The following is an 18,630-nucleotide window of genomic DNA, read 5'->3' as shown; positions in this document are numbered from 1 at the left end:
TTTGATAATAAAATTGCTCGAAATGATCGGAATCATGCAGAAATGACACTCGTAACACAGATAACTAGAGAAATATGAATATTTATTTTATAATACATTAATATATATTATTATTATATATTTTTTTTTTACTTTTCAAAATGACAGGTGAGGCTCTGCCTCCCCTGCCTCCTATGACTGCACGTCCCTGTGTATATATACACTATTATATATACAGTGTATATATTTTTAAATACATATATAATTGTGAAATGCATCTTTTTAGCTTGGCAATGATGTGCCTGGCAATTTCAGCCCTGGTTTGGAAAAAAAAAAATCAGTATTTACTACAGCCTATGGCTGGAATGTATGGCTCAGTATTTCAGGACACAACTGGCTGAACTCATGGTTACTGGAGCAGAGGAACGACTTGCTTATGTTTGGAATGAAATAGTAAGCGGACTGCATATAGCCTACACTCTTGCATAATCCACATTTCCCAGCAGGCTCACCCTCATTAATCTCTCTTAGACTAATTAGATAAGCCTTCACAGTCACACACACAATTTGCATGCATCAGTATGAGAGCTGTGCTTGAGGTCTGGACTTTCTGTACCATCCAGCCATCAGAAAACACTGACTGCTCCTGTGCGTAAGGTTATTCCAGGGAACACAGTTGTGGTAATAAGGACTCGGCCGAAGTATTGATTTATTACATAAAACGTCGGTGCGAATATAAGATGTGCAGGAGCCCTCGCTCTACCAGGCAATTAATGTGAGAATATCCTTCCCTTGGGGTTACTCATCTCTGTTCAGGGGAGGATAGGGCCTGACTTCTTGAGGCAGTGGCGAGCAAGTGGGCTAAAAACATCAGGGGAAAAATGGCCCTGGCTGCTCCTGTGGGAATCCCACAGTCGCTCACCTTTAGCAGAGACGGATTTTAAAAATGAAACCCTGCTTTTATTTACCACAGAAAGTGTAGGTGTGTGTTGTGCTCAGGGGTGAGTTGTGCTTAGTGCAAAGATGGTCCAAATTATGACGATGACTGAGGCAAGTCTTGAGTACAATTTTATCCATCATGTTGGATTTTCTTAAAAAAACACTTGATTGAGCATGCTTTACATTCATTGTGAAATGCCTTTAAAGACTATTTCTATGAAAGGGCTTTATTTATTATGAATATTATACGAGCCAGCTCCTTTTTTAAAAATTGTCGTTGGTTTCTATGGCTCTTCTGTTGCGGTGTGTCATTTTACTGTAAGATGTCAAACGTAAATAATTTTGTCTGAGCTACACAAATGTATCACATGGAGCACAGGTCAACACAAATCACAAAAACACAATCAAACGCACCAGAGACCTTGTTAAAAGTATATCTTAATATAAACATTTTATTCAGTGCATTTTGTGTATACAACAAATAATAAACACCTGGAAGGTACCAGGCTGAGTGCCTGTTGGTACATGTAGTTTTCTGGTTTGAACTGTGGTGGATCCAACATGGGGGTAATACACATAGCCTACATCATGCAGCTCTAGTCCTGGCGTCCCTGTTGTCTCCCATGCAACAGATATGTTCACCTAGAACAAAATAAAAGTCCCAAAGTAACAGAATAAAAGAAACCTCCCAGGAGCTTGGATGAAGTATGGAGCCCAGGGAAAGAGTACATAGCCCACCAGAAAAAGGGTCCTTTGATGTACCCACACCTTTATTTTGTACATGCCCTTTTCGAGAGAGAGGGATTTTTTTTCCTTTTTTTTTCTTCAAGATTTTCTTTTCCACTTTTACAAATATGACACCCTATAAAATGTTAAGCCACCTAAAATTCCACAGTTTTTTTTTCTTCTTAATATAGAAAAATTGTCACCACGATAAGTTACTCATACACGAAAACAGAGTCCTGGTTGGGAACTTTCACCATATGCTGGTGAGTTAACACCGTATATAGTGACCAAAGTCAGCAAAGAAAGACAGAGAGAGAGAGAGAGAGAAGAAAGAAGGGGGGTAAGGCATGACATCATCACTGAGAGACAGAGAAACTGAGACAGAATCAACGGGACAAGACAGAGAGACAGGAGGAAGTGGGCGGGACACATAACAGACCTTTCATACCTTTCGCTCGGAGTGTACCAGCATAGACAAAAAAGCACTTTCTAGAATACTGAGCCTTCAACACCCACAGCCAGTAAGCAATTAAATCTTTCTCCTTTTTTTATTCATTTCATTTTTTTTTGTCATCAAAAATGTACGGTAAGAAAAATAATTCATCGCTTCCTGCTGTGAGTGGATATACTGGCGTGGTTCAACTGCTTAAAGGGACACTCTTTGGTGTACGGGAAATCCATTCCTCTGGTATCACAGACCGAAGAAGACACACAAGTACAGAGGGAGGGACCACAGAGGGAGAGAGGGAGAAACAAACAAACAAGCAAAAAGGCTCACAGCTAATTCGAAAAAAGGTTAGCAAGCAATGTATGTCTTGAGAGAGAGAGAAACGAGACACAAAAAAACTGGGTGCTCGGCTGAGCTCCCCCATTTTTTTTCATTTCAGGTCGGCTGAACGCAGGCTTTTATATTCCCATGCTAGAGACGAGAGCTGCGTCTCTAAGCGAGTGCACAAGGAAAGGCGGGAGAGCTACCGTTAGCCGTCTGGCCCCGACACACCAGAGCTGATCAACGGGGCACGGCTTCATCTTCAGACGCAGCACGGAGGACACAGAGGGCAGGGCCGCTTCTGTACCACTGCACCAAGCAGCTACACCCCCCACAGACTGCCCTTACGTCATCCCAAACTTAAAAACCAAAAAAACCCAAAAGATGCACAGAAGTGTCTCTAAATATGTCAGGTTCAACTAGAGAAAAGAAAAAAAAAAAAAGATGAAAAAAATAAACAGTAGTGAGTAGTTCGCAGTGGTGACCCAAACTTCAAAATGCCCCATTTTGTTTTATATTCTTAAAAACTCTACAACTACCTAATGTCATCATTTTAAATGAGCTTACTGTTACAGTGGCGAAGAGTATCAGGAAACTCAAAAAGCTTAACAGTGTCGAGTATATGTGTGTGGTTGCTGTCCTGCACCACCGATAGCGTGTTCGAGAAGAGACGTCTGCTTGGATTGGAGTCACGAGCGGCCGGAGGTAAGGGTGGAAGGCAGGGCGCAGGGGGGAGTTGCTAAGAGGGGTGGTGGTAGTAGTGCCCTGGCTACGTAGACTCGTTCTGGCTCACCGCCTTGCCCCCGTTGAGCACGGCCGAGGCACTCCTGCTCTTGGTGGGTGTACCGCTGCCGGAGCGCGAGAACTCAGTCAGGTCGTGGAGGGAAGGCTCTCTATACATGGCCACTGAGAAAAGAAATGGAGAGAAAGCGAGAGGGAGAGAGAGAGAGAGAGAGAGAGAGAGAGAGAGAGAGAGAGAGAGAGAGAGAGAGAGAGCGCGAGAGAGAGAGAGAGAGAGAGAGAGAGAGAGAGAAGGGGTGGGGGGGAAAGAAAGACAGACAGTCACTACAAACTCTACACACACAAAGTAAGTCTTCTTAGCAGAAGCTCTTTTGATCTCTCTGTGCTTCAGGGCTTCAACACAGCGCCATCAGCCTGCCTTTGGCCTCACAAAGAGCCTGTTTCTGTACACAAGTCAATCAATACTCCACTTCAGGGGAGGGGAGGCTGTGAAGATCGATTCTTGACATATTAGCGGTAGCTGTTGTGTAACCTCAAATTGGCCATGTCGAAGAGGAAGAGGCTGGGGTCTCGTCAGTATGTGCATTGAGGATCAACAGCCTTTGATGGCGGTTTTGATGGCTTAACTCCAGACTCCACACTTACAGCCACAAAGGAGCATTACTCCTCCAGATCTCATTGGTCATATTCAGTAATAATAGTACACAGTGAATTATACCTTGTTACTATGAAACAGAATTAACAAAAAATCATGATAATGTTACAGCTGAAGGCTGACCAAACGTCTAGCTGCCCTACTATTGTTTGACCATAGTTGTTAGATTTAGAAGTGTCTGGAAGGCCATCATAGATGCAAGAATACATTCCTCATATTTCTTAGAGAAAGGAATGAGCAAAAGAATCCCCAATCACAACAACAGTTTGTTTGTCAATGACCTAGCATGGGCATTTGGTGTATATGGGGAGCATTTAAATCAAGTAAATGAGTAATTCAGTGATAGTGGAGATACTTCTTTAAAGCGAGCTTTTGCATAAATATTCGATTGGCCTGATTTCATGTCTGCAGGTGTACAGACTAGCGCTCCCACTGAAGACACACAGCTCAAGGCCAATAAAACTCACATACATGTCTACTGATTATTCCTCTGAACTAAAGCAAGGGAATGCTTTTCAATATCTCTGCCTTGAAGCACTTCCACTATCAAAACAGAGGATGTGAGAAAATGGCAAAAGAATAAGAATACGGAAGAGGAATAAAAGAAAGGAAGAGAGACGAGGAGAAAAGGTGTCTGAGTGACATTAACCAAGCCGGGGAAGGGGTTCTTTCATTCCTCTAGTCTAGTGTATGGGCCAGCACTGTCCCGAAATATTTATTAGCAACGAGAACAAACTTCCTCTGTCCTCCCACATAGCAGTTAGCTAATCAATGGAATAGTAATTAGTCAATGGAATAGTATCAGATGAGTTCTAGACTGCTTTGTTCTTTGTGCTATGACCACTATTCCACAATCTAATTCTCCTCCAACGTATTTCCTGCCAGACTCTTAGCGTTCCCCATAACGTCAAGCTGATGAGTACAATAATAGGCCTGTTGTGTATAATTCATGTCTTCCTCCATCTCACTCCTGACCACCTCTCTCTACAAGCCGTCATCCTGGTTGAAAGCCGATATGTCTTTAAGTGTTTGGTCCTCGAGCAACATCCCCCCCCCCCAAAAAAGCTATTAGCGATCATGGGATGTGGGCACGTGTGCATAAACGATGAGCTGCGCTGAGTGCAAGCCTGCTCGCCCCAGTGGGAGTAAAACATGTCAACACACTCCGCACTCATCCGAGAGCGGCTGTCAATCAGCTTTCTGCATCCTGCAGCAGCTTTACTCTGAAAGTCTGAGGTAATTTATTACAGGATGGGTTTTGCACATATGATCTCCACACCATCAGGAAACCACTGGAACCACTCTATTTAAACCCAAGCCCATCTGCATTTAACTCCGCAAAGCCCTCAGTAAGTAGTATGACATAATATATAACTTCTTTCTAGTAATACACAAATGGGTGGTGGTCTGAAGGTAAAGTACCTCTTTACTGTTTATTGTATTCGGTTTTCCAAGTTGCAATGCAAAGTCTTGTCTGTTAAGCTATTATAGACATACAGTGCCTTGCATAAGTATTCACCCCCTTGGATGTTCTACCCTTTTATTGCTTTAATAATTCAATCATGGTCAATATAAGTTGGATTTTTTTACAGAAAACTTCACAAACAAGCCCTCTTTAATGTCAGAGTGAAAATTAATTAAATAAAAAAATGTAATGAAAAATAAAAGGGTATAACATCCGAGGGGGTGAATACTTATGCAAGGCACTGTATGTGGTCACCATGAAAGGCAAACAGATTCAGATGTTAAAATCTTCTGTCACTGTGGTTCAGTTCATTCTCATCAGTAAACTTGATTGCCATCTCTCCACTGAGCCCCACCTAAACATACTGAAACTATCCCTAAAAAAAAAGACTGACAGTACTTTCCCATTAAGCTGTCCAAATCCCCGTGTATTTTCTTCCTCTTTTCTTATGATTGTGTAGCAGCCAGTTTGTCTTTAGAGGAGAATGTGTGCTGAAAGTGTGTTTATTGACAAGAACATCCAAGTAGGAAATTCAAGATGAAAGGTCTAAAACTCATTCAATACCTCTTTCACTCTCTTGTTCCAGCCCTTACTTTCTCTTCCTTCACCTCCTCTCTCTCTCTCTCTCCCTCTTTTTGTCATCTTTCTCTGTCGCTAATCCTTTCACCATTAGTGCTGAATAGCTGACCTCTTCTAGGCTGGAAGGTACAGTGCTCTGCGTCGTGTAAAGAGCCCAGCTGTCACCATCTGAATGGAGCAGAACTACATCATCCTGTCAGGCCCTGCCAGAGACAATGCTTTTAACTGTCTGGCTGCTGCGGCAGAAGATGAAAAGCTGGTGGAGGCACTCAATACAGCCCCTCTCCACCTGCTCTCCGGCCCACAGACTGTTGCAGTGCAGATGGGTGTGTGAAGCACATTCATCCCCACTCTACAGGACAAGCAGAAAGGCCTCATTTCTCAGATAGCATAATAACTAGTTAATAGCTAAGCTTGTTAACAGCTTATAGCCAATTAATGGTTAATGATAGTACACACTTCAATTCATTATCCAGTTAGTGCTCCAGTGGCAGTCAAATCCTGCCCAATTAGTGTGAAACCTAGACAGAGCACTGCTTTACCTGGTCTTGCAGTAGTCTAATAGGGTTCCACCTGTCATAGGGGGATCATGGCGGGAGAACTGACCTTTCATAGGCTTGGGAAGGAAGTGGGCGGCGGGTTTGTTCTTCTTCACGTGGTTCCCCTTCATGATCTCACCCTCCTTGTTTAGGCCGAGGTACCAGCCCCGGCCCGACTGCTGCTGCCTGTAGATCATCGAGGAGTACGTCACATAGTAGTTCTCAAACACCGACTCCTTGAACTTGCATTCGGGAGTGAAGTGTTCCTGAGACAGAGAGAGGGAGAGAGTGGGAGAGTGGAAAAGGAGGAAAGAGAACAAGGGAGGACAAGAGGACAGAAGAAGTAGTTGGTTAGTATGATTGGAGATAAGGGCTGGACTAGTCTCACAAGTGGCTTACTTATTGTGCCTTCACCACTTAGTGCAGTTGAGCAACGTCGATAACACACACACACACATGCGTGCGCACACACATGAGCGCACACTCACACACACACAAACAATGGAAACATTCATGCTTGTTCTTAGAACAAGTACGCCTTATGTCACTGCCTGACATTTTTCCAAAGTGATTATGCCTGAATGGATAAATTATTTATCAGTGCATGTCATGATACAGAGAGCCATAAATTAGTCACACCAGAGAATCAGAATTCAGCGCATATTCATATGGTTGCCTGCACTGTTTTCTGTAAGACTTCTACAAGTTGTGATTGGGGCAATTATACTTTTATGTTATTTACTTTATTTTAAAGTGTCATAACATATTGAAGGTTTTTAAACCCTACATAGTTAAGTGAACACATTACAGCTGTCAGCCAGTGCACATTGTCTGTATTTTGAAGGGATTGCAGAGAGCTTTGATGAAACATATCTCTATGGTTCCGGTATTGTATATCACAGCCGGTTTCTGAACCAGGAAGAGAACCCGCTCTGAAAAACATGAACTCGTTCACCTCTGCCTCCCTCGTCTGTGTATTCTGCATGTGTTTTCCCTCTTTTCCAGTGTTTGCACACACGCTACTTCCCTACATCAGTGTCACTTCTCTCCGCCACCCCTTTCACTCCTTTGTGTGCTCCTGCCTTCATTTTGTGTCGGGCGAGATCATTAGACCTAAAGCAGTATTGACGTGCTGTAAAGTGTGACGTGCGCAAAGGCCCAAGCTCTGCCTTGCCTCATTTACTGTACGTGCGCCCAACGCTCGCCCGCAAGTGAATGTGTAGTAAACAGCTCATTCCGCTCATTAAGAGGGAAAGGCCCCTCCGTCTCGAGCTGAATTCACCACTGATTGACCATCGGTTCTCTTTGTGGAAGGCTCGCCGACTGGGAAGGGCGAGGGGAGAACAATCTCGCCAAACCGAGGTGGATGCCCAATAGTGTCCTTCCATCAATCCTGCCTTTTTTTTGTGTGTGTGCACGATGGCTGATAATTGTCTCTAAGCTGTCCCTCATCTCTGCTTTTCGCCTGTCTGGAGGGGCATTCATCCAGTTCTCTGTCTGGATGGAAATAAAAAGAGAGAGAGAGAGAGAGAGAGAGAGAGAACCCTCACTTGGTTAAGAGCCACTGAGGGAGGAGAGGCATCTAAGCATGGCCAGGCTTTGTCCCCTTTGAGCTAGTGTGGACAAAGCACAGTGCTTTCATGTGAAAATGATCCAAACACTGACTGGCTGAACAAGCTGCTAACGAAGCTGTGCACCAATCCCCCCTCCGTTGGTTAAATGCAGATACGACCACACTGACCCTCAGTGAGAGGTTTGGAAATAGCCCATCAGAAATGCTATTTTTTATTATTTTTGGTCAGGGGTGTTTTGAGCAGATGCTTGAGGGACAGACCCTGCATTCAGATGTGAGCTCGTGTATAGTAGTGCTGTTGCCATGGGCTGTTCAGTCCTTCTGACGGCAGAGATGAGATCAGTGAGACTACTGCTAGGTCAATCTTATCAGTACACTAGGATGAAAACACCAACAAATCATGAGTGGTTTTATCAACACACGCTCATGAACCAAATAGGGTAAGCCCCCTGGGACCAGGAGATAACAGAAGCAATATTAATCAACTTCAACAATAACACAAACAAACAATTGCAACAGACAACATATCTGTACAGGGCTTTCCAAGGGGGAAAAAAAATCTGTAAATAATAATATAACTGTACAGTGTCCAGGACTACGTGTTCCAAAAGTGCCGTTGAGCAATCACCATGGTAACTTAGAGAGAGATTGTTCAAAACCACAGCCTTTATATGGTGTAGTTGGTAGTTATTCAATAATGCAAATCAGCTTGATGTCTGTGGGTGTCTGTTGATGTCTGTGGGTGTCTGTTTATATCTGTGGGTGTCTGTGGGTGTCTGTTGATGTATGTGGGTGTCTTTTGATGCCTGTGGGTGTCTGTTGATGTATGTGGGTGTCTGTTGATGTCTGTGGGTGTCTGTTGATGTATGTGGGTGATTGTTGATGTCTGTGGGTGTTTTTCAATGGCTGTTGATGTACGTGTCAGTTGATGTATGTGGGTGTCTGTTGATGTCTGTGGGTGTCTGTTGATGTCTGTCTGTGTCTCCAGGTGTGAGGCTCAGTGTCAGTCTCTGGGAGCCCTGGATGCATCACAGGTAGTCTCATCGTGGTGAATTCTGTCTCTAATCCAGAAAGGAGGTTGCTTATGCATTCAGCTCAAAGCCTTTGCTCCATCCCTATGACAACTGCTCTCTCGTGTTCTCACTCTCTGTCTCACACACACACACAGACAGCGACAGCAACACCCGTCCTGTCACACATCTTTGGTGACAACCGCACCTCCACGGGGATGAGCGGTTGGCTCACGGCCAAACTTTCCAACTAGGAGCAGGGCTTAGAAGGAGATTGGTCATGGAAGGGCAGCGAGCTCTGGGGGATGCAAGGTGCCGTAACAAAGCAGCAATGTGAATCCCCTATACAGAGTACAAGTGGCAATAAAAAGAAAACAAGTTGTCATCACTGCTAACACGGGTCTATTCCTTTCCCTCCTGCAAGCGTCTCGTCTCAAATGCCACCCAGATCAATCCCAGATGAAGCCCTCGGCAGCTGTATGGGTAATTGTGGAGAAACACCCTGTGTCTCTCTCGACAGACACTGATGAAAAAGGCCACAGAACACACGTCACCGCACCACGAAGCAGACCGTCTGAGGGAGCCCGAGTCTCTCCACATCTCCCAGCGGCTCCTCACAGGCAATCGGGGCCTCCGCGCCGCTTAACCAGATTAGCGGCACACCTCGGCTCCAGGCTTATGTAACCATTCCCCGCTTATGTCCACCGTGGGCCGCGCCACAGCTGAAGGTCAGGCTAATTCAAATCAATTGGAACGCAAACAAATTTCTAAAGGACCTGGCAAAAAGCTCAGCCTTTTCTAAGAGGGAATCAAATTAAAGGGGCATCTCCTAAAAGGACAATTAGTCATAAACACAATAATCAGATCGATTAAAAAGATACCTGCAAGGCTGGTTGAGACATTTAGTGGGTGGTCGGCCATGGCTCACCTCCTCCCATGTGGGAACCTACTGCATGGGCAAATCCAGAGGCCTTATGCATAACTGTGCCGATGGACATACTGTATGTGGTTGTCAAAGGTGCTTTGGGTTTCCCAAGTCTCAGAAGCCTGTGTTCGTATTAATTAAAGCACCACATTTTACTATTTAACAAAATCCTTGTGCTAGTGCTTAGGGGGGTTTCCACCACGAGCAGCTCTCTCAACAAGACATACATGAATCGGAGATCAAACCTCTGGATGACTGCCAAGGGTAAGAGGCGTGGGATGGGGGGAGGGGAGTATTAAGTCAGGTTAGGCTAAGGGTTGATACTTTGGGGTAGCATAGCCCCCTGGGATACTAAAAAAGGTTAGGGGTAGAAAATTAGATTAGATTCAACTTTATTGTCATTGCACAGAGTACAAGTACTGAGACAACAAAATGCAGTTTAGCATCCAACCAGAAGTGCAAAATAGCAATACAAGTGCAGAGTATGTGCAAATGTAAAGTGGAATAAGTGAATACATAAGATATATACAGTAAGAGTTAGGTATGAAATATGAACAGAATTGGGATCTGAACCAAAAGCACCTTATAGTCACCCAAAGGAAACAACATGAACACTTTCCCACAACAAAGAAAGATTAATGCAGTAACAGAACCCAATACTAATACTGCCACCTCACCACCATTTCACCATTTCTCACTTGCTCGAAAACAAAAATCCTTAACAATAATAAAGTAGATTAGGCAACAAAACCTTCAAAACACCTAGCTCCACTGGTCATCACAATGCACTATGGGACTTGTACTTGCCTACCAATACCACCCAGCAATTTCCAGTCCTGTGTCTTAACCCCATCAAATGGCACTTTATGCACAGAAACAGCCCAAAGTGAAGGCATCACATCAACATTAACATAGTGCTGTTCTTCTACTGCATCTCATTCATTTCATTTAAAGGATTCCTTTTTAAAGGCCTGCCCAGTAGTCTTTCCACTTCCCCTTTCTGTCTCCCTGTTACTTTGTCATTCTAATCTCAGGGCATTCTGTAAATCGGTGTTAAAGAGTCTCTGTGATCTGTCAATACATCAAGGCATCTCTTAAGACCACGCCCAGACACCTGTCTAGCCTGCAGAGCCGTGAAGGAGCCGCAAAGAAATCGAGCGAGTCGAGCCGTTCATCAATAAGGAGACTCCCATCTTAGGCGACCATATCCCGCCCCGGCAAGAGCTAATATAGCCGGGCCGTATTAATCAAGCTGGCAAGCTCCCGCCTCGCTGACTCCACGGGAGAGCGATGACAGGCTGCTGGGCTGTGAAGCCCGAGGGCCAGTTTTACCTCAATTAATAAGCTTATGTGGATCTGGCTCACTGAAGAGAAGTATAGAACAGGAGGGGGTGACATGAAGTATGACACACTCATGGAAATAAAACACACATAAGTCAGGGAATGAGAGAGAGAGAGAGAGAGAGAGAGAATAAGCCTACTATACAATGGGACAAATTGAATTTATTGTCCTGTACCTTGTACCTGTGATCTGATGTGACGTTTGTATTGAACCTTCAGCTCTGCCCACAATGCTATGATGATAAAGCAAGGGCTTGGACAGTCCATGCCAGCCTGGCCAACCCTGCCCTGCATACAGCGAGCCTGGCGAACCCTACCCTGCCTCAGCCACCCTGCCCTGCCTATAGCTAGCCTGGCCAACCCTGCCCTGCCTACAGCCAGCCTGGCCAACCCTGCCCTGCATACAGCGAGCCTGGCGAACCCTACCCTGCCTCAGCCACCCTGCCCTGCCTACAGCCAGCCTGGCCAACCCTGCCCTGCCTACAGCCAGCCAGTCGAGCTTCACGCCTGGAGCTTGGTCTCCCAAAAACAGGGGGGATGTGAGTGAAAAGCATCTGATGCCCAGTAAAGAGCCTCTTAAACTGATCCAGCTATCTCATCACTGCTACGCAAGCCAAAGACAGAGACAAAGCCATTGGAAGCATGCCACATAAACTGTGGTAAAGGAGCATAATTCTTTAAAAGGGAGCGAGGAGCAGGAGGAGTGAAATGACCAAATGCAGGCAGAGAAATGTTGCAGTCCACGTGAATAGAAACCATGCTCTTGGCACGGGAACTGGCAGCAAATTTCCGTAAATGGACTTCAAACGATCCCATTAAGATGCATTTAAATGACACTTAACAGCCCTGATCGCGCTCCCTGTTCCAGCGGACATTCTCTGCAGTTTAAAAGCAGTTGAAGCTCTGGTCCATCAGCCACATGCCATTACAATGAGAACCATTAGTAGTACCCGGTGGGTACTACTCCTAATGCCCTTCAGCGGTGTGGTTACTGTGAAAACCGGTGCTTTGATGACGGCAAGCTAATTGGTGTAATTGTGTTGTGTGGAGTCGCCTAAAAAGAGCGTGGTGCAAACACACATTCGCTATAGGGGCTGCCCATTACAGCAAGCTTCAAGCATGGCTTCAAGTGACGTCTGCTTAGCTCTCTCCCTCTCTTCCTCTCCATCGCTCCCTTTATTCTACCTACTCTCATCATTCTTGCTTTCGCACCCTCTTCCTTCTCGCTCTCTCTCTCTATCCCCTCCTCGACCAGCAGCTGCAGTCATGTTGTGGGGAGTCCCACCATGGGTGTCCATTTCCATTTATTTTATTATGACGGGGAGATCCCAAAGTCCCCCCTCCTCCCCCTTTCCATCCATTCGCCAGCAGCCCCCCCCCCCCCCCCCCCCCCCCCCCCCCCACAGGGTATCCCTGCCTGACGACTGATCTCTCATACAGAGCCGCACGTGAGCCAGGCTAATTATGTTTGTACGTGCTACACTATGCATGTTTTTTATGTGTGGATGTAGGTGCATAGGTCTAGCTGCATGCATACATTAATATTGTGTTTGTATGTGCACATGTGTGTGTTTGCCTTGATGCGTGTGTGTGTGTGCTGGGGTGTGGAGTTGAGTGTGTGTGGGTGTATGTGTTTGTAAGAGGAGGGGGAAGAGAGGGTCAAGGAGCAAAAGCAAGATTGGCCATGCAAAATGTGTTCTATCGATCTAGAGCTCTTTAGCATCTCTCTCTCTCTCTCTCTCTCTCTCTCTCTCTCTCTCTCTCTCTCTCTCTCTCTCTCTCTCTCTCTCTCTCTCTCTCTCTCTCTCTCTCTCTCTCTCTCTCTCTCTCTCTCTCTCTCTCTCTCTCTCTCTCTCTCTCTCTCTCTCTCTCTCTCTCTCTCTCTCTCTCTCTCTCTGCTTTGGCTCCTTTCTACAAATAATTATTTATACAATGCTCCCTCCTTCTCCTTCTTTCTCTTTCTAACACACACACACACACAAACAAACAAGTTTAAACTCCTCCATAATATACAATCATAGGACTCAATTTTCAAGAACACAGCCTCCTCTATTCCTTCTAAAGATATTCAGATGCTCATATCTCTTCCACAATTCCCTCATTTTGCCTCTCATTTTCCTCCTCTCATTACTTCACCACCCTTCCCCCACATCTACCATCCCTCTATCTCATTACAGTTCCTCCATTTATAATTTCTCTGCTCTCTCTCTCTCTCTCCCTCTTTCTCTCTGTTCAGAAAGGTTGAAAGCTTACGGCCTCTATTCCTGGCTGAAGCTCCAGTATCTCTCTCCCCAGAACCTGATAGACTTCGTCTCTGTAGCATCTCACTGACCACCCCGTCACTCCACATGTAAGCCCTCCATCTCAGCTACACACACACATATGTGAAATGCATGTACACACACTGTAAAAAGTGAAATCTTAGTAAGATAAAACATCTTTAATCAAGGCAATGTATGCTTGTTTTTTGTCTGACAAGTTATAACTTCTTACAGGTATTTTTTGTGTTAGAACATTTCACTTGCTTCAAGCGTTTCAGTCCTTACTTACCTTAATAAGGGTTTATTACTTGTTACTGAGATTGTATTACTGGTTCTGAGCAGTGGTGGAATGTACTTCGTTACATTTTTACGTATCTGTACTTTACTTAAGTAAAAATAATAGTGCATACTTTTTACTTTTACTTCGTTACATTTTGCAGCTATTATCTATACTTTTACTCCGCTACATTTCTACAATATGTGTCGTTATTCGTTACATTTTATGAACACAGTTTCACCAAACTGTTGCCTACACAAAAATATGACAATGACAGCAGAGTGTGTATTTAGCAGCAGCACTACGGTAGCCTTGCCTGTTTTGCTTAAACATTCGACAAACAGCCTGACTAAAACAACTTTTCAGCATGGATTCAGAGTCAGCCTCATCTGAGGACATGTTCAAGTTCAGAGGCCCCAAGAATAACTCGTGGAGGTTTCAGTGCGTTTCCTGTCTACCTCAAAAAAGGAGTTGTTAGACTTCAAAATTCGCCTTCAAATTTGGAGAAACAGGTCGAGTTATGCAGAGTTCTTGCTATGCTAAGTTAATGTCTATAACTTTTGCATATCGTATGCAGTTACTGACATTAGCTAAATGCATATTGACATACAGCAATAGCATCAAAATAGCACGATTGTACCTTGATTATTTATTTAACGTAGTGGTAAGATAAAGCTGGTAGTTTAGCAATGTCAAGCTAACGTGAATATTTGCCTTTGTTATTGACTGGTTATTGCCTGGCATGCAATCTTAATGCCTAGTCTTGGGTTACTCAATATGTTTTTTTTTTCCTTTTCTGCAATCAAGAGCATAAAACTCTGCATTGACCAGTTTAACAACTCCATTTGTTCTTCATGTTTCATATTTCCATTTTTTACACGTTTACAATTGAATAAAAGATTAAAAGATATACAATTGTGTCTTTATTTGTTTGGCTTAATGGTATTAACTTTGCAAATAATCCCTGGTAGATAAATTGTCATCCGCAGAATTGTAAGATAGAGTGTGAACAGTATTACAGACAATAGGAACCAATAAGTACACCAACCTTTCCAATTAACAAATGTTGTTGCTTATAATTATTACTAGTAGTGACATATGTAGAGGCATTTATTACCAGTCGCTATTTCTTTATCAAAATGGCACTGCCTAGACATTGAGAGACAACCCATTGCATGAGTACTTTTACTTTTTACTTAAGTAGGATTGTTGATGTAGTACTTTTACTTTTACTTTCATTTTCCTGGTTACTTGTACTTTTACTTAAGTACTAAACGTCAGTACTTCTTCCACCACTGGTTCTGAGCATGTTAACGCTTGAAACTAGAATTGCCATTATTATAAGGCAGTTTGATCCCCACTTACAAGTCCAAAACTGCTTTGTCAAAGTCAGAGTTTCTTATTTCAAGCATTTGATCCTTCTTAGTCAAACTACACTAAAAACAAGTACATTTGCCTGGATACCAAAGATATCTAAGAATTATTTTCTCAATATATAGGCAAAGGTGCTTATATTCAGCAAATGCTAGCAACATCCTTTTGAAATGAGTGTGCATGCTAGGCAATTTATCTTGAAATCAGTCAAGCTACACTAAAAACAAGAACATTGGCCTAGATGCCGTAAGAAATATTTTCTCAATATCTAGGACAATATAATTTTTCAAGCTTAATTTTTGGGCTTTTTGCCTTTTATCGGATGCAGGGTTGCTGCCGCTTGCGCCACAGCTCCAACCTTAAAGCAGTCATCTCTTGAGGATATTGGTATTTGTTTTGGAGAGTTACTAAAAAAAATGCCTAAAAAAAAAGGTTTGTAAAAGACCATAAGGATTGAACCAAAGCTGACTGGAGGTCCCTAAGTTCGTCTTCTCTGATGAGTCCAATTTCACTGTAGGTGCAAGACTCTGTGGCTTGTAGGCCTCTCCAGGTCTCAGTCTAACCATCAGACGACCATGTGTTGGGCAAAGCTGAAAATTGGACTCATCAGAGAAGACGAACTTAGGGACCTCCAGTCCGCTTTGCTTCAATCCTTATGGTCTTTTACAAACCTCAGCCAGGCAAAGTACAACGTTGTCCCGGAAGAAAAACTTGCTTCCTTTTGCTCTGACAATGTTCCCCAACTCTGAGAAGTGTTTTTTCCAGCAGGGCAATGCTCCATGCCACACAGCCAGGACAGTAAAGGTGTGGATGGAGTACCACCAGATCAGGACCCTGTCATGGCCAGCCCAATTTTGAGACCTAAATCCCATAAAAAAAACTCTGAAATGTGATCAAGAGGAAGATGGATGGTCACAAGCCATGAAAAGAAGCCGAGCTGCTTGAATTCTTGCGCCAGGAGTAGCATAAAGTCACCCAACTGCAATGTGAAAGACTGGTGGAGAGCATGCCAAGACACATGAAAGTTGTGATTTTAAATCAAGGTTATTCCACCAAATATTGATTTCTGAACTCTTCCTAAGTTAAAGCATTAGTATTGTGTAGTTTAAAAATGAATATGAGCTTGTTTTCTTTGCATTATTCGAGATCTGAAGACACTGCATCTTTTTTGCTATTTTGACCAATTGTCATTTTTCTGCAAATAAATGATCTAAATGACAATATTTTTATTTGAAATTTGGTAGGAATGTTGCAAGTAGGTCATAGAATAAAACAAAAATGTACATTTTACTTCAACACATACCAACAAATAGTAAACCCAGATAAACTGATAATTTTGAAGTGGTCTCTTAATTTTTTCCGCGGCTGTATACTTGTTTTAGGTGTAGTTGTACTGATTTCAAGATAAATTGCCTTATATAGCCTCATTTCAAGAGTATGGTGCTAACATTTGCCAAATTTCAGCACAATTTTCTACATTTTGAGAAAATAATTCTTACTTATTTTGACAAACGTACTTGTTTTTAGTCTGGCCACACTAGTTTTAAGATATATTTGGGTTCTTTGAGGCTAGCTATTTTAACTTGTTTTTTGAAACTCTTAGTAAGTCAAATCTTCCTGTTCTGTTGGCAGATAATTTAGCTTATTTTAAGCAATATTTGCACCATTTTATTACTTTTTTTCCTTGTTTTTGAAAGCTAATTTTTTGCAGTGCACACACACATACATACATGTACAAATACATGCACACATGAATAGCCACAAGCACCCACACAAGTTTACATACTTACACAAATGTAAACACACATATATACAGACAGCCACACTATTCACACATGGCTGAATACACATGAAAATACATGTGCGCAGAGGGACTCGGTTTTTGTCCTAAACCCAAAACACAACACTTTCTTAATGCCAAAAGCCTCAACAAAACCGCTTACAAAAAAAAATCCATAATCCATAATTGAAAGAAGTTAAAAACTTCTATTGCCTTTCTTGGTATCCCCAGACACTTTCACACAAATCCCACAGCACACAATTAAACCCCATGAAGCCCCTCAGAAAAGGAGAACTGCAAGCTGGTTGCAAAATCCATCTGATTACCATAGAGGGTTAGTGTGCAATTATTCCTTAGTGGAGACAGTGCACACATGAAACCTGCCAACCCTTTCAAACCCATCACTGAGCCACTGGCTGAGATGACATCAATTACGCCAATAACATCACTGTGAAACCACATGCCTAGTCAATCTGGGGAAATGCACAGAAAAAACGATCGAGCGCACTTCTTTCTTAATGCTGGGTTCAATATGCCATTTATTTTTGAGCGGAAGTGGCAGTGGATTAGGAGTTGCTCGCCTTTTCCTGCAGTAAAGAGTCGGTTTAACGACTGTTTGTTGATTATTTGTTGTCTATTCTCATGTGGAGCATGTGGATTTAAGCTGGTGGAACAGAGGCACATGCGTGCTCTTTTGAGCCAGTCATCTGAGCTGAGCTTCCTTCCTGCGCTCTCTCTCCAGGCCTCCCACAGCACAAAGGGGCAAAACAAATTAATTATGTCAGTCTCTGTCTTTTTGTAGTTCACACACAAACACACACACACACACACACACACACACACACACACACACACACACACACACACACACCGTTCATACATAATTAGGAACACCCACAAAAACATACAAATTTCACACCTTGCATTTAGTTTCTCAAAGAGGATTGGCTGTGGCAGTCTGTAGCTGTAGTCCTAACCCCTCTAAGCTTTGCTCTTGAATGCAAGATTCATGTATGTCACCAAGTATGAACACTGCACAACCACACTATGTTCAATCCCATTCTCCGGTCTTACTAAGGCAGTTTTGGGGTGTGTCCTCAACATAAGGGAGTCTGAAATCCGGAGCGTGCGCACACACACACACACACACACACACACACTAAGTGGAAGCGCCGTCCACTCTTCTGAAGTAATCTGGGACCCTGACGTCACTGACAAATCCCTCCGCTGACCCGCTGCTAAATTAATTACCACATATCACAGGCACCTCAGAAGAAACATCCTCAATGTCTTTATAACCAGGAGAAGCTGCTCAGAGAGGAGGAAACACTATTTTGATTAGACGGTTCGACACAGGAGTGACAACCAGCATGTGCTGGAAGGTGCAGGCAGATGCATGGATCCAAGGAACTATTTTGAGAGCGCTTCCATTTGGGGTTTCTGTCTTTGATGCGAGTGACTTAAAATCCACCAGCTTAAAATACAGATGGATTCAAAGTAAGAAATATATATTCTTTCTTCACTGTAGTTCTATTTTAACACACAAGAGCAGTGTGCTTCTAATAACTCTCCATTTTAACAGAACTGTGGCACAGAGAAGCTGGTTGGAGACACACATGTCCATCTATGCGTCCTCTGGTTGGAGACACGGAGGAGCCATTAGACGTCCAATCATGGCACAAGACCGAGGAAGAGGC

General features: G+C 43.4%; 1 protein-coding gene across 3 annotated transcripts in view; it reads right to left on the bottom strand.

Moving 5' to 3' along the window:
• Positions 1 to 1,340: 1,340 nt before the first annotated feature.
• The window catches only part of fgf13a (fibroblast growth factor 13a), a 118,702-nt gene continuing 101,412 nt past the window's right edge, over positions 1,341 to 18,630 (bottom strand). For all 3 annotated transcript variants that reach the window (XM_080841102.1, XM_080841103.1, XM_080841104.1), the window contains 2 exons: positions 6,460 to 6,658; positions 1,341 to 3,319 (listed from right to left, as the gene is read on the bottom strand). In XM_080841102.1, coding sequence (XP_080697228.1) covers positions 3,183 to 3,319; positions 6,460 to 6,658 — 336 coding nt within the window. In that variant the 3' untranslated portion in view covers positions 1,341 to 3,182. The remainder of the gene's footprint in view (positions 3,320 to 6,459; positions 6,659 to 18,630) is intronic.

The sequence above is a fragment of the Sprattus sprattus genome (genome assembly GCF_963457725.1).
Source record: "Sprattus sprattus genome assembly, chromosome: 6".
In the NCBI taxonomy this organism is placed as follows: Eukaryota; Metazoa; Chordata; class Actinopteri; order Clupeiformes; family Clupeidae; genus Sprattus; species Sprattus sprattus.
Note: the sequence above shows the minus strand (reverse complement) of the source record. Positions and strands in the feature narration are given on the sequence as shown.